Source organism: Podospora pseudoanserina (genome assembly GCF_035222485.1).
Source record: "Podospora pseudoanserina strain CBS 124.78 chromosome 7 map unlocalized CBS124.78p_7, whole genome shotgun sequence".
Taxonomy (NCBI): Eukaryota; Fungi; Ascomycota; class Sordariomycetes; order Sordariales; family Podosporaceae; genus Podospora; species Podospora pseudoanserina.
In genome coordinates this window covers 880,335-899,774 of record NW_026946671.1, presented here as the reverse complement: position 1 = coordinate 899,774, position 19,440 = coordinate 880,335, and the positions used below count along the sequence as shown (strand labels likewise).

Sequence of the window (19,440 nt, the reverse complement as noted above, 5' to 3'; positions counted from 1 at the left end):
TGGTTGCAGCGGCCAAGCCAGCCAGGGTCCCGCATTTCGGTACCTCTAGCGGAAAAGTTACCGATAAGATAGCGAGAACATCTTTAAAATGTTTTTGCAGTAAAACACCACAAATAAACCAACATTGCGCCAACTCACACGTGGGAATAGTTTCTTTGTCTTGATTTTGACAGAAATCAAAAGTTAGGACCATCATCACGAGTACGGTCTATCCCCACAGTTCTAAAGGCAGAGACTCGCAGACATCAAACATCTAATGGCATCACCCCCATCAGACCTGCGGGTACTTGTCCGCAGGCTCGCTTCGACACCGGCCGATCAACTCCCAAGACTATGCCCAGTTCTGGTTGGACACGTCCTAAGATGTGGTGAACCACTCTCTGCTTCAGATGCTGGAAAAGGAAGGGACAAGGGCGCTGAGACGCCTATGCTTGTTCACAAGCTCAGGACACACATCACCACGCTCTTGACGGGAAGAAACGCTTCGGGTCGCTTTGCCGCCGTCTGCTTGATCAAGGCTGTTGTCGATGTGGGAGGATGGGAAAGCCTCAGGGCTGCCGACCCCTGGGTTCGCGGCTTGATCAGTGTTGCTCAAGTGTGTATCTATTGCAGCATGAGAATTACTGATCTAATACTGACATGTTCTGTAGAAAATCGACCCTCTTCCTTCCAAGGAGCTGGCCGTTATCACCTTGACCAAGATCTACATGCTACTCCAGGGCTACCCGACTTTGATTAGAGAGATGGCCACTCCCACTCTTCCCAGCTTTGTCACAGCTTGCCTTCAGCTGGTCAAGTCTCCATCAACCCCTACCAGCGTGATTGAGACCGTGGCCAGCTCTCTGTCCAAGCTGGTGATGCTGTACCCCACCACTTTGCGTCCATTCGCCGGTCAAATCAAGACCGCATTCAGGACTTACGTTGCGCCAACTACTTCTGATTCTGTTGTGGTTCCTCATGCTCTCCGCGAGAGCTCTCGCCGGCTTTTCATCCTCCTTTCTTACACCGCCCCCAAGAATGGAAGCAGTGACGAGTGGGTCAAGTCTATCAAAGCTGCCATTCTCGACTGCCATGCCACCGCCGACCAAATCTTCCGCGGTGTTGTCGAATCCTGGGAATCGTCCACTGGTTATCGTCCTCAGCCAGTCCGCAATGAGCTTGACCCCTCTGGCGGCGGTGCCTCCGTCGACGAGTTCCCATCCTGGGAGGGCATTCAGCCAGGCTCTCAGCGCCTGGTCGGCCTCCTCGAGTTCCTCGCCGAATACCTCGACAACCCCACCAAAGCCCCCGTCACCGTCCCCGTCGGCGAGCTCCTCGACCTCACCACCCGCCTCACCCTCGTCACCCCTCCCAGCCCCTCCTCCGAGGAAACGATGCAAACCAACCCCTCCATCAGCCGCGACGAAAAGGCCGACCTCTGGACCGTCCTCCCCGACATCCACACCGCCGTCCTCCGTCTCCACGGCTCTGCCATCCGCCGACTCGCCGACTCGGCACTCCCTCTTTCCACAGACATAACCGACCACACCGTCCGCGTCCTCTCCTTCCACCGCACCAACCCCGCCGTTCGCGAGAAAGTCTACAACCTTGCCTCCCCCCTTCTCACACTCGCCGGCCCGACCCTTCCCAGGTTGACAGTCGACTCCTTAACCCCCTTGATCCGGCAAGTCTGCCACGACATCCTCCTATCAGCAGGCCACCTAGACGACGCACCCAAACCCACCCTCCCCGTCGAAAAAGCCAAGCAAACCGTCCAAGGAAACGCCGACGCTTTCCTTTCCACCCCGTCCGCCACCCCAGCGTCTTTATTCAGTCCCCTCCCAGCCTCCCTCCTCGCTTCGGCTGCTACCCTCCTCCCATTATTCCTCTCCCACCTCCCCCAACCGCACCTCTCCCCCGATATCCGCTCCCTTGTCGACCGCACCGCTATTTTATCCTCCAACAAAGAAGCTATGCTCGCGTCGGTGTTGCAACCGTATAAAGACTCCAGAGGGCGGTACTACCCCTCTATCCTTCCTTTTCTCGTTCAAAAGTTTGGAACGTCAAAAGAGGTGGAGGTTGTCCGCAGCAACCTCGTCCGTGCCGGCCGTTACGCGCAGCTTAACACGGATGAGTACGACCCCTCTGCCAATCTCGATGATTTGTTGGCGGATAGACAGCTCCGGGGCGAGGAGGCGGCGGATGAGGAGATGGGTGACGCTGGGGAGCAAACTGATGTTGTTGCTGTTGTTGAGAAGGAGAAGAGAGTTGTTGTTTCCAGCTGGGGAACCGCAGTCACAAATGGTACAGTTCAGGAGGCAATGGAGGTGGATGATGACACACCTGCCGAGGTGAACCCTTTTGCTGTTACTGTCAAGGAGACGGAAACCGCTGTTGTGAACAAGAAGAGGGCCGCGTCACCGCTCAAGAGGAAGAGCAGCGGGGGTTTGGAGGTGGGGGAGGAGACAAAGGTCAAGAGGGTGGCTGTTGCTGCTGCTGTGGCTGTTGACACCAAAAAGGTGGAAGAGGAGAATAGCGATAGTGATGATGAGGGGAGCGTGCAGATTGATATGTCGCTTGATGATGAGGATGATGAGGACGAGGAAGAAGATGATGAGTAGATGTGGTCCAAATATGGATGTAGAATGGGGGGTGTATACAAGACATGATACATTGTACACAAGACGTTTCATATGCACCACACACAACGACCCGAAATTGATCAACACTGTCAATTACTTCTCGCTTCCATTTGTACATACAAAACCCTATTCCCTGAATACATTTCCATGGTGCCCAGCCTCCCCCGGCCGAACTACATACATCCCAAAAACAACCCCCCCCCCTTCTCCCCAACGCCCTTGACCTCTCTGCCTGCCTCATAAACAAGAACCAAACCTTTATGCCAATTTTACCAGCCAACACCCACCAAAATGCCCAAACCAGAATCAAAAACCCACCAAGCAAAAACGCCCCCAAAGTCTAATCCCTCAACCAAGCCCTCCTCTTCTCCTCCTTCCTCGCCCTCCTCTTCTCCTTGAACTCCCTCAGCTCCTTCTTACTCGGCTTCTTCCCCGCCCTCTCCGCCTTCAAGCTCCTCCCATCATGCATATTCGCCGCAGCATCCACATCAAAAAACGCATTCAGCTGCCTCCTGCTTTTCTGCTCATCCGAATGCCTCTCGGCCCCCTGCTCCGGCATCTGCCACTGCCCCGTCTGTTTATTAAAGTAACCGCCCACAGCATACTCCGCCGGTGCAGGGGGGATAACACTCTGCTCCGCTTGTTGCTGCAGCGCCCTCGCGTTGACGGCATACCAGGCGTTTTCATCGTATGAGCCGTGAATGGCGGGGTTGTAGCCTCCTGCGATGGAGGTTGGGTTGGAGATGGAGGTAGGGTCCGTTTGGGAGGGTGTTGGTGCCGTGGGTGGGGCGGTTTGAGGGACGGTGGTGGATTGGCGGGGGTTTTCGAGCTGCCAGTGATTGCTGAAGCGGTTATAGAACCAGTATTGGTTGTCGTTTGGGTTCCAGTGGTATTCCCAGCCGTCGTCTGCCGGTTCGGGGGCTGGTGTGGGTTCGGCGGGGAGGGCTGAGGAGTTGTTGTTGTCTGCTCCTGGCAGGGGCTCGTTTGGTAATGGGGGGCAGTTGCCGGGGAGGGGCTCGTTGGGGAGTGGTGGGTGGTCGTGGTCGGCTTCTGATTCGGAGACTTCGCCTTCTTCGTCGGATGAGCTTTGTGATGGGGAGGGTGAGCCTTCTCTGGGGGAAGTGACTGTCTCCTCAGCATCTTTGGGGGAGCTGGTTGATTCATTGGGGTTTGGTTCGTTGCTGTTGGCTTCATCGGCTGGGGGAACAGCTTTGGCAGTCTGGTCCGCCTCTTTAAGGTCTGCTTCAGGCGATGTCTCTTGCTGGGGAGGCGCGTTTGCGTTCTCGATGCGCTCCTCTGGCGCAACTGGAGGCGCAACTGGAGGCGCAACTGGAGGCGCTGGAGACTCGGTCTCGGCTGGCGTCGACATGGTGATGTAGTGGTGCTGTCAATTGGAAGGGCGTTTTGGGGTTCGGAGTTCAAGAGAGTTGGTTGATTGTTTGCCGATCGTCCCAACCTTCTTGAGGGGAGAGCCGGGAAGAATGCGAGTTCGAAACGAAGGGAACAAGCTTGGAGTTGGAAAATCGAGACCCTTCAATCGCGCTTCCAGTGCATCTCTCGGTTTCGGTGGAGACAGGCGAGATCCAGAATCGCAGATCAAATTCCTGTAGCCGATTGGGTAAGGTATGGCTGCGGATAATTGCATTATACATGTTTGTCAGAAAAGCCCTGCTTAAATGCATCAGCCAATGACGGTGTTTTGATTGGACCATAAGCTAAGCTCTTTTGCCAAGCTCGAGGTGGGGATCACGAAAGCTTATTTCACTTTCTTCTTCAAACTCCCAACGACAAGTTAAGCAATTCATCACTTCAAGCTCGATGGTTTGTGTGCTTTCTCATGGCTCAGACAGTTTTTCTCCCACTGTATATCTCGCATCGACAGCACTCTCGGTTGTCATTTCCATGAAGGGACACGAGACCCGACACTCCTCCAGGCTTATGACATTTTCAACAATCTGGAACATGGACAACCAACCATCAATTCTCATCCTCAGGCCACGTTCCAGAATAATTGCAATCCCACTCTTCTCTCCCTACTAAATTGGAAAACATATCACAGCACCGAACCCACGTTACGCAGCATCATGCCCGAAGTTTCTCTTTCTTCCCGTTCCTCCATTTTTAGGATCTCGGCCTGGCTACCCTTTAGCCGGATAAACAGTGACATCCACTATGGACGCCTTGTATGGAAGAATGCTGATCCTGGGGCCTGGTTCACTCTTATACCACACATTCGCTGCCTCGATCAGCTCAAACTGAAGCTGATTCGTCGGGGCAAGTGCCCCTGATACCACCCATCGAGACAGAGTGTTATTCAAGCCTGGATCCTACTTACCCAGCCAGGCATTGACCAATAGATTGAAGAAGGTTGTGGTTTGATCTTACTACAAAAAGTCTACTTGGGCAAACTTATAAGCTGGTCAAACGGCCCTGCCTGTTCCCGTCGGTCCGTAACGACTTGAAAACCGGTCTGGGATCTTGGCGGTATATGAAGTTCTCAAGCCACTTCTCCTAGCTTATTTTGCAAATACTGATGCATGAGTGCATATCTTCCTATTTCTTTTTTCTCCTAGTTCATTCCTGTGCCCTGTACTGGCTTAATTTTCATTTATATCACGTCATATTGCTTTACACGAAGCCTGTCATTCTCAAATACCCCTGGACTGGGGCGACATCGCAATGGAGATTCTAAGCCTCCTCCTTCTCGGCGGTGTTGTGGGAGTCAATGCACAACAAGCACCTCTCACCGAGGATTCCAGATGCGGTTGCTATCTCATGAAAGGCAATGAAACAGCATATTTCAAGGAACATCGCTTTTTCGACTTTCGAAACCACCACCACCACGCAAGCGTACCCCCAGTCATCACAGAGGTCAAGGACACATCCGACGCACCTATCACGAGCCCTTTCTTCAACTCGACCGAATGGACGGATTTCTGGATGATAAGCAACTGGAACAACAGCCATGGCATCCGCGAGGACTCTACATTGCTGATGGTCAACTCACCAAACAACGTTTACCTCGAAGCAAACCACGACGCTGACTCCTCCCCCAAGTCATGGCTCTCACTCCGCACCGAGCGTCTCCAAAAGTTCCAAACCACAGCAGAGATAGAATCCCTCTCGGCAAAATTCAAATTCGTCTCCATCCGGATGTTAGCCCGCACGATTGGCGCTCGTGGTGCCATCACAGCCATGTTTACGTACCGCCACTCGGAGGACTACTACCAAGTACAAGAATCCGACCTGGAAATCCGCACCAGCGACCCCAAGAACGTGATTCATTGCACCAACCAGCCTTCTTTGGACAGTGAGGGGGATGTTGAAGTCCGTGCCAGCAAAAACGCCACCATGCCCAATGGGCTGGAGTGGTCAGATTGGGCTGTTCACAGGTTGGATTGGACGCCGAGGAGCACGACGTGGTATGTGAATGATATACAGGTGGCGAATATTGAGTTTCAGACGCCGAAGGATGTGAGCAATATTATTTTGAATGCGTGGAGCGATGGGGGGGAGTGGACGGGGAATATGACGGTGGGGGAGTCGGCGTATTTGCAGTTGCAGTGGTTTGAGATTTTGTATAACACGACTGAGCCGGAGAAGAGACAGGAGCAGGGGCAGGGTGTGTGCCATTCGGTTTGTAGTGTTGACGGGTCGCCGGAGGTGGGGAGGCCGGTTATGCTTTGGAGCAATGGGGGAGGGCGGGGGGCGGGGGTATTTACGGGGTGGGTTCCGGTGATGATGGTGACGGTGTTGTTTTTGCTTGCTTGAATAGGGGTTGTTTAACGGGTGTTTGGCGTTTGGAAGGAATTGTTTGGTAGTTTTATGTTTGCTAGATTATAGGAATCATGTTTATAAGAACAGTTCTGTCAGTTTATGATTTCGGTTGTAGGTGCAATGGGATTAAATTCGTCAATATCGCCTGCGGTAGACCTCACTCGGGCCTCAAGAACATGACTTTCTTGAAACATTCAACCCTCGCCATCAGGCAAGGAAGTCATAAACCAATTCTCGCTCCCAAAACATCACATACGACCATAGACAGCTGAAAATACGGCATCCCGTCCGCTCTGCCCGAGTCAAACAGCTGATCGCCAGACTAGTACTCAGGTGGGTGACCACTGGGGAATCCCTGGTGTTGTATGTTTTTTGTGCTTTTTAATGGTGTCCACTCGACTCCATTGAGATCTCTTGGCGTTCACCCCCCTTTTTTGCTGCTTCTCTGAGCAGGTCAGGTATGATCACTAGCTGGGACTTCAGGAAAGAGAGGGGAATAGGGAGAGAGTATGATTACTTGACTGGAGAGGCAAGATTTTTTTTTTTTTTAAAAAAAAAAAAAAAAAAAAAACCATCAAGTGGACAGATGCTGAAATTGGCATGGAACGACAACAACGATGGCAAACTCAATATCATCAACACTCGCAGATAATTACCCTATTAATTCCAGACTAATAAACTGAAATCTAAGGTCGATGGGTTGGTTAGGTACGAGAAGTAGAGCAAGCAACAATGGTCAACAACAAAAAGCCCCGGCCGAAAAGTCGCCAAATATATTCAACATATGCAAAGGTACTACTGACTAAGTGGGAACAAATGAAGCACAGCCATCATCTTCCTAAGATAATATAGGTAGAAAAAGCAAAAGCTCACCGGTCAACCCCCTCAGCGTTCTGAGAGAGGTGGCCGGTTACGAAACCCCTCGAGAGAGGTTTGCTTTGGAATCGAACTTGCGGGCTATCGGTTGCAAGCCCCCCGGCGGGGGGCGAGTTTTAACAGCCCCAACATCCTTACCATTTGACCTGATCACAAGGGTGCCCTGGTAAGGATATTGGAGCTGTTGGAAGGTACGTGGTTGTCCCTTCCCTCTCTTGCTTTGAATGGAATGGCTGCATCACATGACGACCGTGGGTTGTTGACCAACCCGTGCCTTCCCTCTCACAAGCAGTCCCTCTCGCTTCTTTCTGCCTTTTACGATCTCTTATAACACACTGTTTGCTTACATCTGGCCAGCCATCCTGCGACAACAAGGCACCACCAATCACTCAGTTCAATCCTACAACATCGTCTAATCATGAGCCTCGTCACACCTCCGAATTCTGTCGGGAAGTAGCCTCTGTGACCACTGAGAGGTGGTTATAAGCGCTATGTTCGACATGAAGACCTTGGCGCTGCAGTATAGCTGCCGTGTTGGAAGCAGGCTGGGTTGGCGCATGAGAGCCTTCTCTGACTTTCAAGTCGGGAGAGACGATTATAAGTGCAGTTGAGTATCCATCGCAACCCAAATCCATTATAATCCTCTTGAATTGTCTTTTCACCAACGCTTGACATCTGGACATCACCATTTCCCAACGGCCATGTCCTCCTCCCTCTACGTACCCCTTCATCCCACCGAGTTCAGGCTTCTCAGACTGTTACCACGCTGTAGGGAGAAAGACACAAGAAAAGCGGGAGGAGAGAAGGGTGCAGCCAAAACGAAAAGAGGAAAAGGGGGTAATAAGGGAAGAAAGTGGAGAGCCAGGGAGGGCAAGAAGGTCAAGAGTGCGGAAAACAGTGAGCTGATCTCCCTCAAACTAAAGACATTCCCGATCAGCAAGTGCCTAAGTTACCAAGCCCTTCCATACTGCTGGGGACCACCTGAGCCCAAACAGAATATACGAGTAAACAAGACTCGCCAGTTGGACATTTGGCCAGAACTTCACAAGGCTCTTCAAGTGTTCAGAGGCTTGGATGCCATCCGGCACCCTCAATGGATCTGGATCGATCAGATATGCATCAATCAGGAAGACGAGGACGAGGAGGGTGTCCAGATTGGAATGATGGGTGACATCTATAGAGAGGCGTAACTCATCACCATCTGGGCTGGTGACGGTGACTCGAAGATGGAAGAGAGCCTGGAGAAGACGAGGGAGTTCGCATTGCGATAACGCGGTGTCCGCCTATGAGAACACAGGGTTTCGTGGTGCTGGGTATGTACAGCCGCCACTTGGAAGACTATGAAGCCCTCTTACAACGCCAGTGGTTTACCCGCACATGGACACTACAAGAGGTTCTCTTGGCCAGGAGTGCACGGCTGGTTTGCGGTCGTTCCATCAAAAGCTGGGATGAACTAGCCACCGTGTACTTGCGCTGTCCGGAAGAGTGCCAAAGCAGCATAGGTGTGGCTAGAAGGGCAAGCCTTGGATATGGGGCCCTGAAGCCTTTTGGTATGATTTCTGCTCTTCATTCAAGGAAGTGGTTAAGCCGTTGACTAATAAAAACAGCAGATACTCTTGTTCGCTGCCAGAAGCGGAATGATTCTCGTCACTACGATCTCGAGGTGGTCACTCTTGTTCGGCAACGGGATTGCACCGAGCCTAGGGACAGAGTGTATGGAATACTCGGGCTCGTCAGTCCGGAAATCCGGACGCAAATTACTATCGACACCACACTTCATCATTGCACGGCATTTAAAGACTTCGCCAAGGCCTTCCTCAAGCATCATGGGCCTGATCTTTTCATCCTCGTTCCTGGACGGGTTGATGCTGGGCAAGAGTCAGAGTCAGGATTTCAAAGTGACACAAATTTACCATCCTGGGTCCCCGATCTAACCCTGCCTCCCCTCATGACACGTACTTGGTCTCGTCACGAAGCAGGGAGACGCTTCTCAGGGCTGACGCCGGAACACCCACTGTTCAACAATGATGATATTGCGATTCAAGTCGCAGGAATACACATGGCCACCATCAAGCAAGTTTACCCAAGCGTCGATATCGAGGCCTTGGCGCCCCAGCTGGATGCAGACCACAGGATGATGGAGAGATTGGGATTCCAGGGGCCTTCTTTCACTTCTATTGATCCTGCCAGAGCACGCCAAGACATTCGTACTTTGATACAGCGGACACACTCGCATTTTGGATACAATGCAACCCATCATCTCGGCCGTGCCGATTTCATTCGCACTTTGATGGGTGGGCACTTGTACCCCGAGTGGCTCGGCGAAAACCTCGACCACCGACAACAATTTTCTCAGTTATTAACCGCACTTGGGTCATCATCTAGGGGCACTTCCGACAATGGTCTAGCCAATGGTCCAGCCAATGTATTTTTGACCTCCATGGCCGAGGCCTGGAAGGGCGCTTGTTTGGTTACTGCTACCGTACCGGGATGTGATGGTGTATCGGCGGGGATTGCGCCCATGACATCGGAAAAAGGGGACAAGGTTTTTGTTTTCTTTGGGGGTTCAACTCCTGTCGTTACGAGGGATTCAGGGGAGGGTGATGGAAGTTACAAAGTAATTGGTCCTGCTTATGTGGATGAGTTCATGGATGGAATTGCGTTTGAAGCCAGAAAGCCGCTGGAGAACTATGAGATGGTCACCATCAGGTAGAGAACCCACACCCAGCCCAGTTTGCAGTAATGATCATTTATTCATCTATATTCCCTCGAAATTTCAGCCGCTAACAAGCTCGCTCGTTTGGAACTCCGTTTGCTTCTCCAGCTCCTCTTTCACGGCCTCTACCACCTTAGCATCCCCCCCTTTTGTCTCATCGCCCTTCACCCTCTTCTCACCGCCGTTGGCCTCCTCCTCCGCTACCCGCTTCTTATCCTTCTTCCCCGGCTGAATCGCACCTCTAGCCATCGCCTCCTTGGGCAACGGCCGAATGATAGGCTGCACACACCACCAAGGCCTCTTACACCTCAAAATAGCCGTCGCGCTCGTCTCCGCCGGACCCATCTCCTCCACCAGCTTCTTTAACCTCTCTTCCTCCGCAGGATCCTCCATCGACTTCCCATCCGTCTCCTCGTACTCGATGAGTCCCTCCGCAACCTTCTTCTCAACCATCTTGTATATCCCCTCAAACTGCTCCAACTCTCCTAACCTCGCCCTAGCCAATGCATCTCTTACATCATGGTGCTTTGAGACAAAGTGCCGTAAGAGGTGGAACATGTGCGCCTGAAGGGCACCATAGTTGGGGTTACCGAATGCCTCTGATTTCGACCCCTTTTTCGGCGGGATCACAATCTCCTCCTTCATCCACTCCGTATCCATCCCCTTCCCAGGTACAAACAATGGCCTCCTCGCCGGTGGCTCACCCCCCTTCACATACTTGTGTAAAATATCCAGATACCGTCTAAAAACAGCATCAACCCTCCATCCCCCCTTCCCATCCCTCCCCCTCCAGAACTCATCCTCAAACGCCCCCGGCTGAGGCTCAGGCGCAAAAATCGCCGGGTTAGACAAGTTCCCCTCAGCAGACATAACCCCATCCGCCCCCGTAGCAGCAATACACTCCTCGATATCCCCGTGCTCCAGAACATTCCCGTTCGCAAAAATGACCGTCTCCGCCGGTAGGTTATCCCTCAAATACCGAATATACTCCCAATCCGCCACCCCCGTCAAATGGCTCTTCTGCTCCCTCCTCCTCCCGTGAACAGTCAATATACTCGCCCCGGCACTCAACACATTCTTTGCGTACTCCAGCGTCTTCTCCTTTGTTTCCAAAATCCTAATCTTGGCCGTTACTGGGATGGGAAGATTCTCGTGAAGGGTGTTGATCAACCTATAAATCAACTCCTGATCCTCCTGCAAGAAACTGCCGTAGTGCCCCTTTTTGGCGATACCTTGCGGGCAGCCGAGGTTGAGGTCTACCGCGTCGCAGTAGGGGGCGACTTTTAAGGCAGCAGCCAGCAAGTGCTGGGGGTCGTTGGCGCAGAATTGTACAAACAGCGGCCTGTCGCCGACAAGGGGGTTGCCGTCGAGCCAGAGGGTGGCGGGGTCTTTGGGGAGGACGCACTGGAAGTGCGAGTCGCGGTATTTGTTGTAGGGTGGCTTCGGAGCGTCTTGGGAGAACAATCGGGCGTGGAACATGGGGGTGTAGGCGAGGAGTTTTGACTGCAGCTCGGGGGGCATGAATGAGCGGGAGAGCATACGCCAGGCCTGGAAGCAAAAAACCATCACGTCAGCCAAAAATCAGTCATGAGCAGCGAAGGGAGGGCGTACAAATTCGGACTGATCAACCATTGGCGCGAGGATATACTTTGGCGACCCGATACTCTCGTAGAACTCCCTCCCGTGCAACTTCTTCACCGTCGCCGCCGCTGGGGCATCTGTTGTCGGAGCCGTCGCCATGGTCGAGTACAACCCTCTGCTGCCAAAGAAGAAAGAAGAACCAGCCTGCGAGGTACCACCTCTACCACCAGCGGCGTGGAGGAGCCTTCTTCCCAAAGTAAATAACGCCACGATTTTTTCCCTTCCCAAGTTCACCTTTTCCGTCGTTGTCGTCGTCGTCGTCGTCGTCGTCGTCGTCGTCGCAAATCTTCCCTTCAATTTTCGTTGTAATCGCAAATCCGCAACCCCTCCAAAAAAAAAAAAAAAACAAAAAAAAAATCCCATTATCTCAGCCTTTCTCACCCAGCCAGCCCTGCAAGGCTGAACCCACACTTCTTTGCGCGCCGCGTCTGATTGGCCTATGCACTTCTCGAGGCCCCAAGCACAGTTAGCTCCTCCCCAAACTCACACTGTCCCTCCTTCAAGACCCCTGAACGCACGGCACCCACCCCCACAAACCCTTTCTTCACACTTGTGCGCAGGCAGATCATTAAAAAAAAAAAAAGTTCGTATTTCACAGACGAACCAACCCCCATACGGAGAACCGGACGCAACGGACACGCGGGGAGTGGGAGGACGCCGAAGTGGTAGTGTGGTCCTGCATACGAGAATGACTATTCATGCAGTACATATATATATATATATATATATATATTTATACTGGCGATCTATGACACCACTTGACCAGCCCACTCCCGTAAAGTGGTTTGCCTACACATTCTAACACGGACGGGGCTCGGTCGTTTGCTGCTGCAGAGGGACAATCATCATACATGTGAAAGATACCGGATATCCCCAACTCGGGTCGTGATCACCTGCACACCATCGACAGAATTCTTCTTCTTCTGTTGTTTCTTTTTGTCCCCGTAGAACCCAATAGAAACAAATCCCATCTCGATCTTCCCCATCCCCATCCCCTCATCCCACTCTTCAGCCCCAAGCTACTGCAAGGTTCGCGACCGTTAGCCAAAAGCACCGCCAGCCAAAAAGCAAGGCAGGTCATCATCCAACGGCCAGTTTCCATTCGTAAACTTCAGGAAACTAGTTCCCACCTTGGCCCGGCTCGGTTGCGCCGTGCATACAGCACATCTATAACGGCCTCGCATATACCAAATATTAAGCTGATGATAACACATCACAACCACTACTCGTCAAGCTTGTAAACCCATATATCCCATTCCAACTCGACAATAATATCTATCTACTTTACACCACCACCACACCCAGTAGAATTACCCCCACTCCCTCACCATCATCATCCTCCCCCATTCCGCAACTTCACACAAGATACACCTCAACTATCAAACATCCCCCAAAAAGCGCAAAAGAAAAGAAAAAAAAATGATATATGTATTTTTGAACTTGTCTCTGAATGCCGAATTGACAAAAAAATCACCTCCACCCACCATCACCACCACACCACCATCACCATTACGTCTTGTTGCCTTTTTCTCCCCTTACTTGCTTTGTGTTTTGTTTGTGTTGTTGATGTTGTTGTAGTTGTTCCTCTTCATCGTCGTCTCTTTCGTCCCTGTTGTTGTTCAACTCCCTCCATAGTTCACCACCACCACCACCACAACATCACGCCACTCCCCCTCCTCACAACACCATTCCCCGGTCAAAACACCAGACACATCTATTAAAAAACTTCACGCTGTTTTCTGTCTTTCAACATCACTCATCACCCATCAACCCTTACACCTCTAGCCACATCTCTGCTTGTTAAAGATACAATTCGCTTCGCTTTCGCTGACAGACAGTACTCAACTCTCAACCACGTACGCACACACGCACACATCTCCCCACTTCGTTGAATGAACCAGAAACATAATTTCGTTTAGGAAAATAAGAAAAAGGATCAAGGTGAACCCGTGGCCGTATTCACCTCCATACCCCGCTTGTAATTAAATTTCGCTGTGCTGCTGTGTGCCAGATTCTAGACGGAAATAAAGAGAAACAAAAAAGTTTGTCGAGATCAATGTGAGAACAAGAAAAAAAAGACTTAAATCAACGCCATGACACCTTACTATGCTTTGTCCCATGAGAGAAAAAAACGCCTGGGAATTGTGCAAATCCTTTGGTCAAATACACGACGGGAGGTCGTCTTCGCCGCCCTTGGTGCAGAAAAAAGAGAATCGAGCCGAGAGAGGTGCTGCTGTGCTTGAAAGGGGTGCGGGCCATTCGTCTTGAATCATTAGAAGAAATGCGTGTAAATCTTGGAGTTTTCGTGAACCTCCATCTCCTGGTTGGTTGTTAGCATCTCATGCATCGCTCGAATTATCAGTAGGAGACCCACCATCTTGAATGTGTTCAGCTCTTCCTTGATCTGCTGAGCAAGCATTGGCGTCAGGCGGTTGCACGTCGCGATGTCACCACGGCGATCGTACTCCCCGCTCGGCCATGTCTCAAAGGTGATGATGCGGGGGCTGAAGGTGGCGTTGCGCTTCAGGCTGCCCTGAGGGGTTCCGGGCGCGCTCTTGGTGTCCTGGCGGAGACGGAGGGCCGAAACAAAGTAATCCTCACTGCCAATGGCGACAGGCGCAGTCCGTCTGTGTCCTTGCTGCTCATCATTGGGGGTGCTGGGAGCGCTGGAGGTAGGGGAATCGGTGACGTTAGGAGCATGAGGCGGTTCTGTACCGCGTGGAGATGGGCTGGCGGAGCCATTGCGGTCTTCTAAAGCAACAATGTTAGCAACATGCCTCTTCACCGGAAAAGAACAAACGTACTCTTCAAGATGCCCTTTCGGACAGCAGCCAAGACCTCGGCACGTTCCTTCTCACCGCCAACAATGCTCTTTCTGGCTGCCGAGCTGTCTGTGCCTGTGCTAGATCGTGGGTCCGCTTCGAGTGTGGGTACATTGGCGGCGTCGATGGAATTTCGCTCGAGACGGGGGAAGCCGGTACCGCCACCGGCTTGCGTTCGAGGGTCGGCGTTCACATTGACACGCTCGCGCTCGGCCTCGACATTGACCATGGAGACGGTAGCTTCCATGGCCTCGGGCATCCTGGCATCGGCGGCCGGCACACCAATGATGGACTTAGGCCGGAAAAGGCCGACAAGGGAACGACCGCCCTTCTTCATTCCACGACCCATCTTCCGAATCATAATCGAAGCCGAGGATGCCGTTGATGAGATTGATAGGTTATCGGTCGATCCCGAGAAGAGTCTGCCGCCGTAGATGTTGCTGCCGATGCCAGCCTCTTCTTGTCGCTGGGCGATGCGGGCTTGTTCCGTCTCGTACGCATCCTCCTGGCTCTGCTCCTTCTGGAGCTTGCCTGGCCCATTCTCGGCGGCTTCGCTGTTAGCATGTACCGCTTTCCGGAACTCTGCCGCGCTGCCAAAGGAGAAGGCTCTCCTAAGTCTCGATGTCTTGTTCTTTGGCTTCCCTCCCTTCTCGTTGATGGCAGCCAGCTGCCTGGCGGCCGGACTCTCAACGCGAGGCGTGGTCGGCTTCACGGCCTCCTGAATCGCGCTGTCGGCGGCATCGGCCGAAACGCCATTCTCAGTCTCCGTGCCCATTGCCTTGGAAAGGGGAGACGAATTGACGGCACGCTTCGGAGTTGCAGCATCGGACGATGAACTTCGTGGGGGAATGTTGACCAGCCGGGGATAATCTTGGCTGTTGCCCGTCTGCTCAGAAGGCGAGGAGGAAGACGGGGCGGGGTTTCCGGTGGGGTTGGAAGCCTTCGCGCTGCGGTTGGCCGACTAAAGTGGTAGGAGATGATTAGCGCTGGTTGATCCAACCCCCAACATTGCCGCCATAACATGTGATTGGACAATGCAGCCACGAGATATGCAGGTCAGAAATCACTTACAGAAGAGGAAGCTCTGGAATTGTTGCTTCCAGCGCTGCGGCCAGAGGACCGGCTGTCCGAGCTGCCAAGACGGGCATCAGTAGTAGCGCTGCTGTTGTTTCTGTCGCCGGCCTTGTTGCTTCCAGCTTTGGCAGCTTTGTTGGGGTTGTTGTTCTTCTTTTCGGCCACCTTGGCCGATGCTGGTCGATCTGGACGGCTTGGTAGTTCCGGCTGCTTAAGCTCGGGCGGGGTCAAGGGCGTGGAAAAACCGGCAGAATCCAATGCGGGCAAGCTGCGTCTGCGAGTTCTTCTGGGTTCCTCTTGTCCCTGACCGCGGACAAACCCCATGTCGTCAATCGCCGACCCAGATACGGAGCCGATATAGCTGTTTGGCCTGTTCATCTGGTGCAACTGGGGAGTCCGCAGCATCACAGGCTTTTGATCCGATGCACTCCGAGTGTGGCCTGGACGCCCAGCGGTTGCCGTTTCCTGGGGCTGTTTCCCTAGGCCCGAGCCCGCCGAGTCAGAAGACCGCAACGCAGTTCTCCTGTATCTTTCCGGTGACACCCGCGGCGCCGCCTGTGCAATCGGTGGCGACAGCGATGTTCCGTTCATCTGTGATGCCTGCGCACCGGCTCTGCGTGTTCCTGATGACGGCAGGGCTGAATCATCCCGAGACCCGGCACCCGTCAAACTGATGGACGTCGTACTAGGCAAGTTTGTCATGGAGTTGCTGGCCGCGTACCGGGAGCGGGCCACACCAGGCTGTAGATAGTCCAGCGTCTGGATAGTCGGCACTGCTGGCGAGGATGATGTCCGGTGTGACCTGACCTGTTGCCATTGTGTCGTCGGATTAAGGCTGGGTGTGCCTGTGTAGGTATAAGGTTGGACAGACCCTGAGCCGCCACGGTACACCACAGGAGAAGCCACTCCTGTGGGCAAACCGTGGATACTATTTCTATGAGCTCCACCCTGAGCATATTGCGCATTCGACTGAACTGGCAGCATGCCCGAGGCTGAGGCCGGTCTGGTCTGAAGCATTGTGACTGTCCCAGATTGCTGTGGATATCCTTGTACCAGTGCGGCCATGATATCTGGAGATCTGTTCAGATCCAAGGCAGAACTAGATGGATGTTCTTGTTCAAAGTCTCGGAGAGATGAGCTGCCCGACGGTGCTCAAACTTTGACAAGCAGATTGCGAGGTTGAACGAAAATATTAAGGCAGGGTTTCTGCATGGAGTCTGTCAGCGAGACCATTCATCAAGAGGCTCGGGAAAAAGACAATGGCAAAGTGCGTAGCTCAACTGAGGACAGAAATGTGTGTTTGCTGGAAAAAGGCAAGGTGACCCCCACGTTGTTGTTTTTTGCAATTGTGCTGATCAATGGGGGGGACGACAAGTCCCAGCATCGAACTCACCTGCCAATTGCGTTGACAAGAACGGAGCCTTTTCAAATAAATCGAGGCCCCGTGTATGGTGGTACGAAGACCTTTTTTAACGATGGTGACACTATAGAACTGAAGGTCGCCCGGCGGCCAAAGAGGGAGGTAGATGACGTTGTCCGTCTCTGAAGAAGAAGCCCACTGTCACCGTGAACTTTCTTGCCTGGTCTGGCGGTCTCAAGCCCGGTCACAACCCGTCGGGAGTCGCAGGTTGAGGGAAAGGAGTATGGGGTAGAGGCAGTGCCGCGTCACGACTGACAACTGCAAATTCGGCCGTTACTGGAGACGGGACATCGGGGAGGGCCAGAATTATCGGATGGGAGTTGGGAGCAAGCTGGTCCGAGCAGACGGCGTGGTCAATGTTTTTTTTTCTGTGTGGTTCGTCTCTGCGTGAGGACAAATAGCGAACCGAGAACGAAAGAGATGCGTAGTAGACAAGCAAACAGACAGCCCAGAGACAAGATGCTATGAGACGACACGGGCGAGCGAGACTGAGATTTCGAGTTGGGACGTTAACGACAAAAAAAAAGAGAGAGAGGCCGAGATGGGGAGCTTGTAGAAGGCGGACGCGAATCGAAAGGTGAAAGGGTGGAAGGGGCGCTTTCTCGAAACACGGCGAGGCACAGAAGGGCGAAGGTCGTGGTGTCGAAAAAAAAAAAAAGGAAATTTCGTAATCGGGGGCCGGAGCGTGTCGTCGGTTCGGTGAGGTGGGAAAGAAAGAGTGATGGGACGGGAATAGAGGGGGGGATTGGGGGTAGAGGGGACTTGGGAATGGGATTTGGGTGTAGTGTGAGGAACCTAGGGAAGTTCTCCTCTGGTGTCTCCTGTCGTGGGCTGTCTGGAGGAGGCCAGACGTGCAGCGACTAGTTGAGACAGGGCAACGGCTTGGGACGGCGGTGCACGCCAGAACCAGGAGGGAACGAGTCGGCCTCTTTCCGTGCATCGGGCGCCGGCCAAGAACCAAGACACTCCACCCACCGGCTATTCATACAGTACAGTCTGACCTACCCAGACTAAGAAATCAATATCCGATCTAATTACCTACTACTACCGTTTCTCATTAGTATATCTTGACTTTCTGTTCGATTCATGAAATCTCAGATCTCAGTTTCAGCAACGCAAACTGTCAATGTAAACGGTGTCTGTCTTCACCCCACCTATTTCCAACCTCCTAAACCTCGGACCCAAAGCTCCTCCTCTGTTCCCTCAGGCCATGTGTTGATCCCCCCATCTTCGCCCATTGGCCAGCGAGGGAGGAACGAGCATTGACCCAAGGCGCGCTAGCAGGGCCCATGCTGCAGGCCAAATGTCGCCGTGCAAGGGTGCCAGGGTCTTCCCCATCTCCTTGCGACGAGCCCACCGAGGCGACTCTACACGGCTTTTGTGCATAAATCCATCCACGTCTCCTTGCAGAAGCTGCACTACGAAGTGCTCACAGAAAGAAGTTTCCCAGTTTATATGTTTCAAGCCGCTGCCTGTTGCTGGCTACTGTGTTCATCCTATTCCATCTCAGTCACTGCCCCGGAGGATCAACTGGAATGGAGCCGGAATTTATTCCTCATCGCCCCAGTGGATTGCCGGATGGACCACCGCCCCGTTCCAATTTCTCGTTCCGGTCAAACCGTTAAGCAGAGATAGTCTCTCTCTCTTCCTCTCTTCCTCCAAAGAGCAATGTGAATGTGTCAGCGGTCTGTTTGCCTGGGGAAATGCCCAGTCACGGAACCAACCTGCCCAACGTGGACAAGGCACCGGCCGTTGCTATCTCTTGTTTTATTAAGGTTATTATTCAATATTATCCCGCCGATATTATTTCCTTTCGCATATGCAATCTTCCAAGCTCTCTCTTCCAGAGTCGCATCGCATGTACACACTATAACCTCTTTCCATTCAAAAACCTGCAGTCACGCTCTCTTTTGGCAATCGCGCCTCGCGTTTCATTTCCACTTTGCCAACACAGTGTTGAAAGTCAAACCGTTCTCCACACCCACCGTTGATGGGCAAGCAAAGCTCCACAGATCAGATCAGGAAACTCAAGTCATGGAGACGGCAGGAGGTTTTAATGAGCCTCACTAGTTGCATGTGCAACTTGCAAACACTCGCACTGCATGTATAAAATAATGTTTTATACATCCACGACGATGATGACTGAATGCAGCAAGGAAGGCCCTCTCGGGTCGGCGATGGTGTGGCGTGGCGCCTGTCGCGTTCGGCCATCAACAACAACTTTGTTCCCCTTTTTCTTTTGCTTTCTGTGCAGTGCCGCTCGTGGGCGGAGGAAGAAAAAGAGAGACATAATAAACAAGAGCCTCGCGATTTTCTTTTTCCCTTTATAATGCCAACAACAACAACACCAATAACAACAACGGCCAACAGCCAGCCCTACCTGCCAAGAGAGGCACATCTGAGGCTCGCTTTTCATATCGCTCTCTTGGACTTTACCAACATCATGACGTACTCCGCCCTACACTAAATTCTTCCGACTATCCCCATCATTTT

General features: G+C 52.6%; 6 protein-coding genes across 6 annotated transcripts; 3 read left to right on the top strand and 3 right to left on the bottom strand.

Moving 5' to 3' along the window:
- Positions 1-8: 8 nt before the first annotated feature.
- On the top strand, positions 9-2,716 carry QC764_709420 (uncharacterized protein). The gene is made up of 2 exons (XM_062950563.1): positions 9-595; positions 651-2,716. The coding sequence occupies exons 1-2, from the start codon at positions 257-259 to the stop codon at positions 2,598-2,600; spliced, it is 2,289 nt and encodes a 762-aa protein (XP_062796589.1). The 5' UTR covers positions 9-256; the 3' UTR covers positions 2,601-2,716.
- A 245-nt stretch (positions 2,717-2,961) lies between these two features.
- Positions 2,962-3,990, bottom strand: QC764_709410 (uncharacterized protein; the record flags this gene model as incomplete). The annotated part of the gene is made up of 2 exons (XM_062950562.1): positions 2,962-3,926; positions 3,951-3,990. 2 exons carry the CDS (start codon positions 3,988-3,990, stop codon positions 2,962-2,964), a joined length of 1,005 nt encoding a protein of 334 aa, XP_062796588.1.
- Positions 3,991-5,300: 1,310 nt separating this feature from the next.
- QC764_709400 (uncharacterized protein) lies at positions 5,301-6,392 on the top strand (the record flags this gene model as incomplete). Its single annotated transcript, XM_062950561.1, has 1 exon — positions 5,301-6,392. One exon carries the CDS (start codon positions 5,301-5,303, stop codon positions 6,390-6,392), a length of 1,092 nt encoding a protein of 363 aa, XP_062796587.1.
- Positions 6,393-7,593: 1,201 nt separating this feature from the next.
- On the top strand, positions 7,594-11,865 carry QC764_0104550 (uncharacterized protein). The gene is made up of 2 exons (XM_062941105.1): positions 7,594-8,824; positions 8,885-11,865. Exons 1-2 carry the CDS (start codon positions 8,560-8,562, stop codon positions 9,985-9,987), a joined length of 1,368 nt encoding a protein of 455 aa, XP_062796586.1. The 5' UTR covers positions 7,594-8,559; the 3' UTR covers positions 9,988-11,865.
- Positions 10,008-11,994, bottom strand: DUS1 (tRNA dihydrouridine synthase; the record flags this gene model as incomplete). Its single annotated transcript, XM_062950560.1, has 2 exons — positions 10,008-11,538; positions 11,602-11,994. The coding sequence occupies 2 exons, from the start codon at positions 11,992-11,994 to the stop codon at positions 10,051-10,053; spliced, it is 1,881 nt and encodes a 626-aa protein (XP_062796585.1). The 3' UTR covers positions 10,008-10,050.
- Positions 11,995-13,321: 1,327 nt separating this feature from the next.
- On the bottom strand, positions 13,322-17,786 carry BNI4 (bud neck involved protein). The gene is made up of 4 exons (XM_062950559.1): positions 15,525-17,786; positions 14,436-15,414; positions 14,006-14,382; positions 13,322-13,951 (listed from the first exon to the last, which is right to left on the bottom strand). Exons 1-4 carry the CDS (start codon positions 16,590-16,592, stop codon positions 13,904-13,906), a joined length of 2,472 nt encoding a protein of 823 aa, XP_062796584.1. The 5' UTR covers positions 16,593-17,786; the 3' UTR covers positions 13,322-13,903.
- Between the last annotated feature and the right edge of the window lie 1,654 nt (positions 17,787-19,440).

What these genes read in the sequence shown, in the direction of transcription:
- QC764_709420 (XM_062950563.1), top strand. Translation starts at nt 257, where the DNA reads ATGGCATCACCCCCATCAGACCTGCGGGTACTTGTCCGCAGGCTCGCT. An exon ending in GCTTGATCAGTGTTGCTCAA is followed by an intron (nt 596 to 650) that starts GTGTGTATCTAT and finishes CATGTTCTGTAG; the next exon opens with AAAATCGACCCTCTTCCTTC.
- QC764_0104550 (XM_062941105.1), top strand. Translation starts at nt 8,560, where the DNA reads ATGAGAACACAGGGTTTCGTGGTGCTGGGTATGTACAGCCGCCACTTG. An exon ending in TGGGGCCCTGAAGCCTTTTG is followed by an intron (nt 8,825 to 8,884) that starts GTATGATTTCTG and finishes TAAAAACAGCAG; the next exon opens with ATACTCTTGTTCGCTGCCAG.
- BNI4 (XM_062950559.1), bottom strand. Translation starts at nt 16,592, where the DNA reads ATGGCCGCACTGGTACAAGGATATCCACAGCAATCTGGGACAGTCACA. An exon ending in ATTCCAGAGCTTCCTCTTCT is followed by an intron (nt 15,415 to 15,524) that starts GTAAGTGATTTC and finishes CTACCACTTTAG; the next exon opens with TCGGCCAACCGCAGCGCGAA. An exon ending in CCGAAAGGGCATCTTGAAGA is followed by an intron (nt 14,383 to 14,435) that starts GTACGTTTGTTC and finishes TTGTTGCTTTAG; the next exon opens with AAGACCGCAATGGCTCCGCC.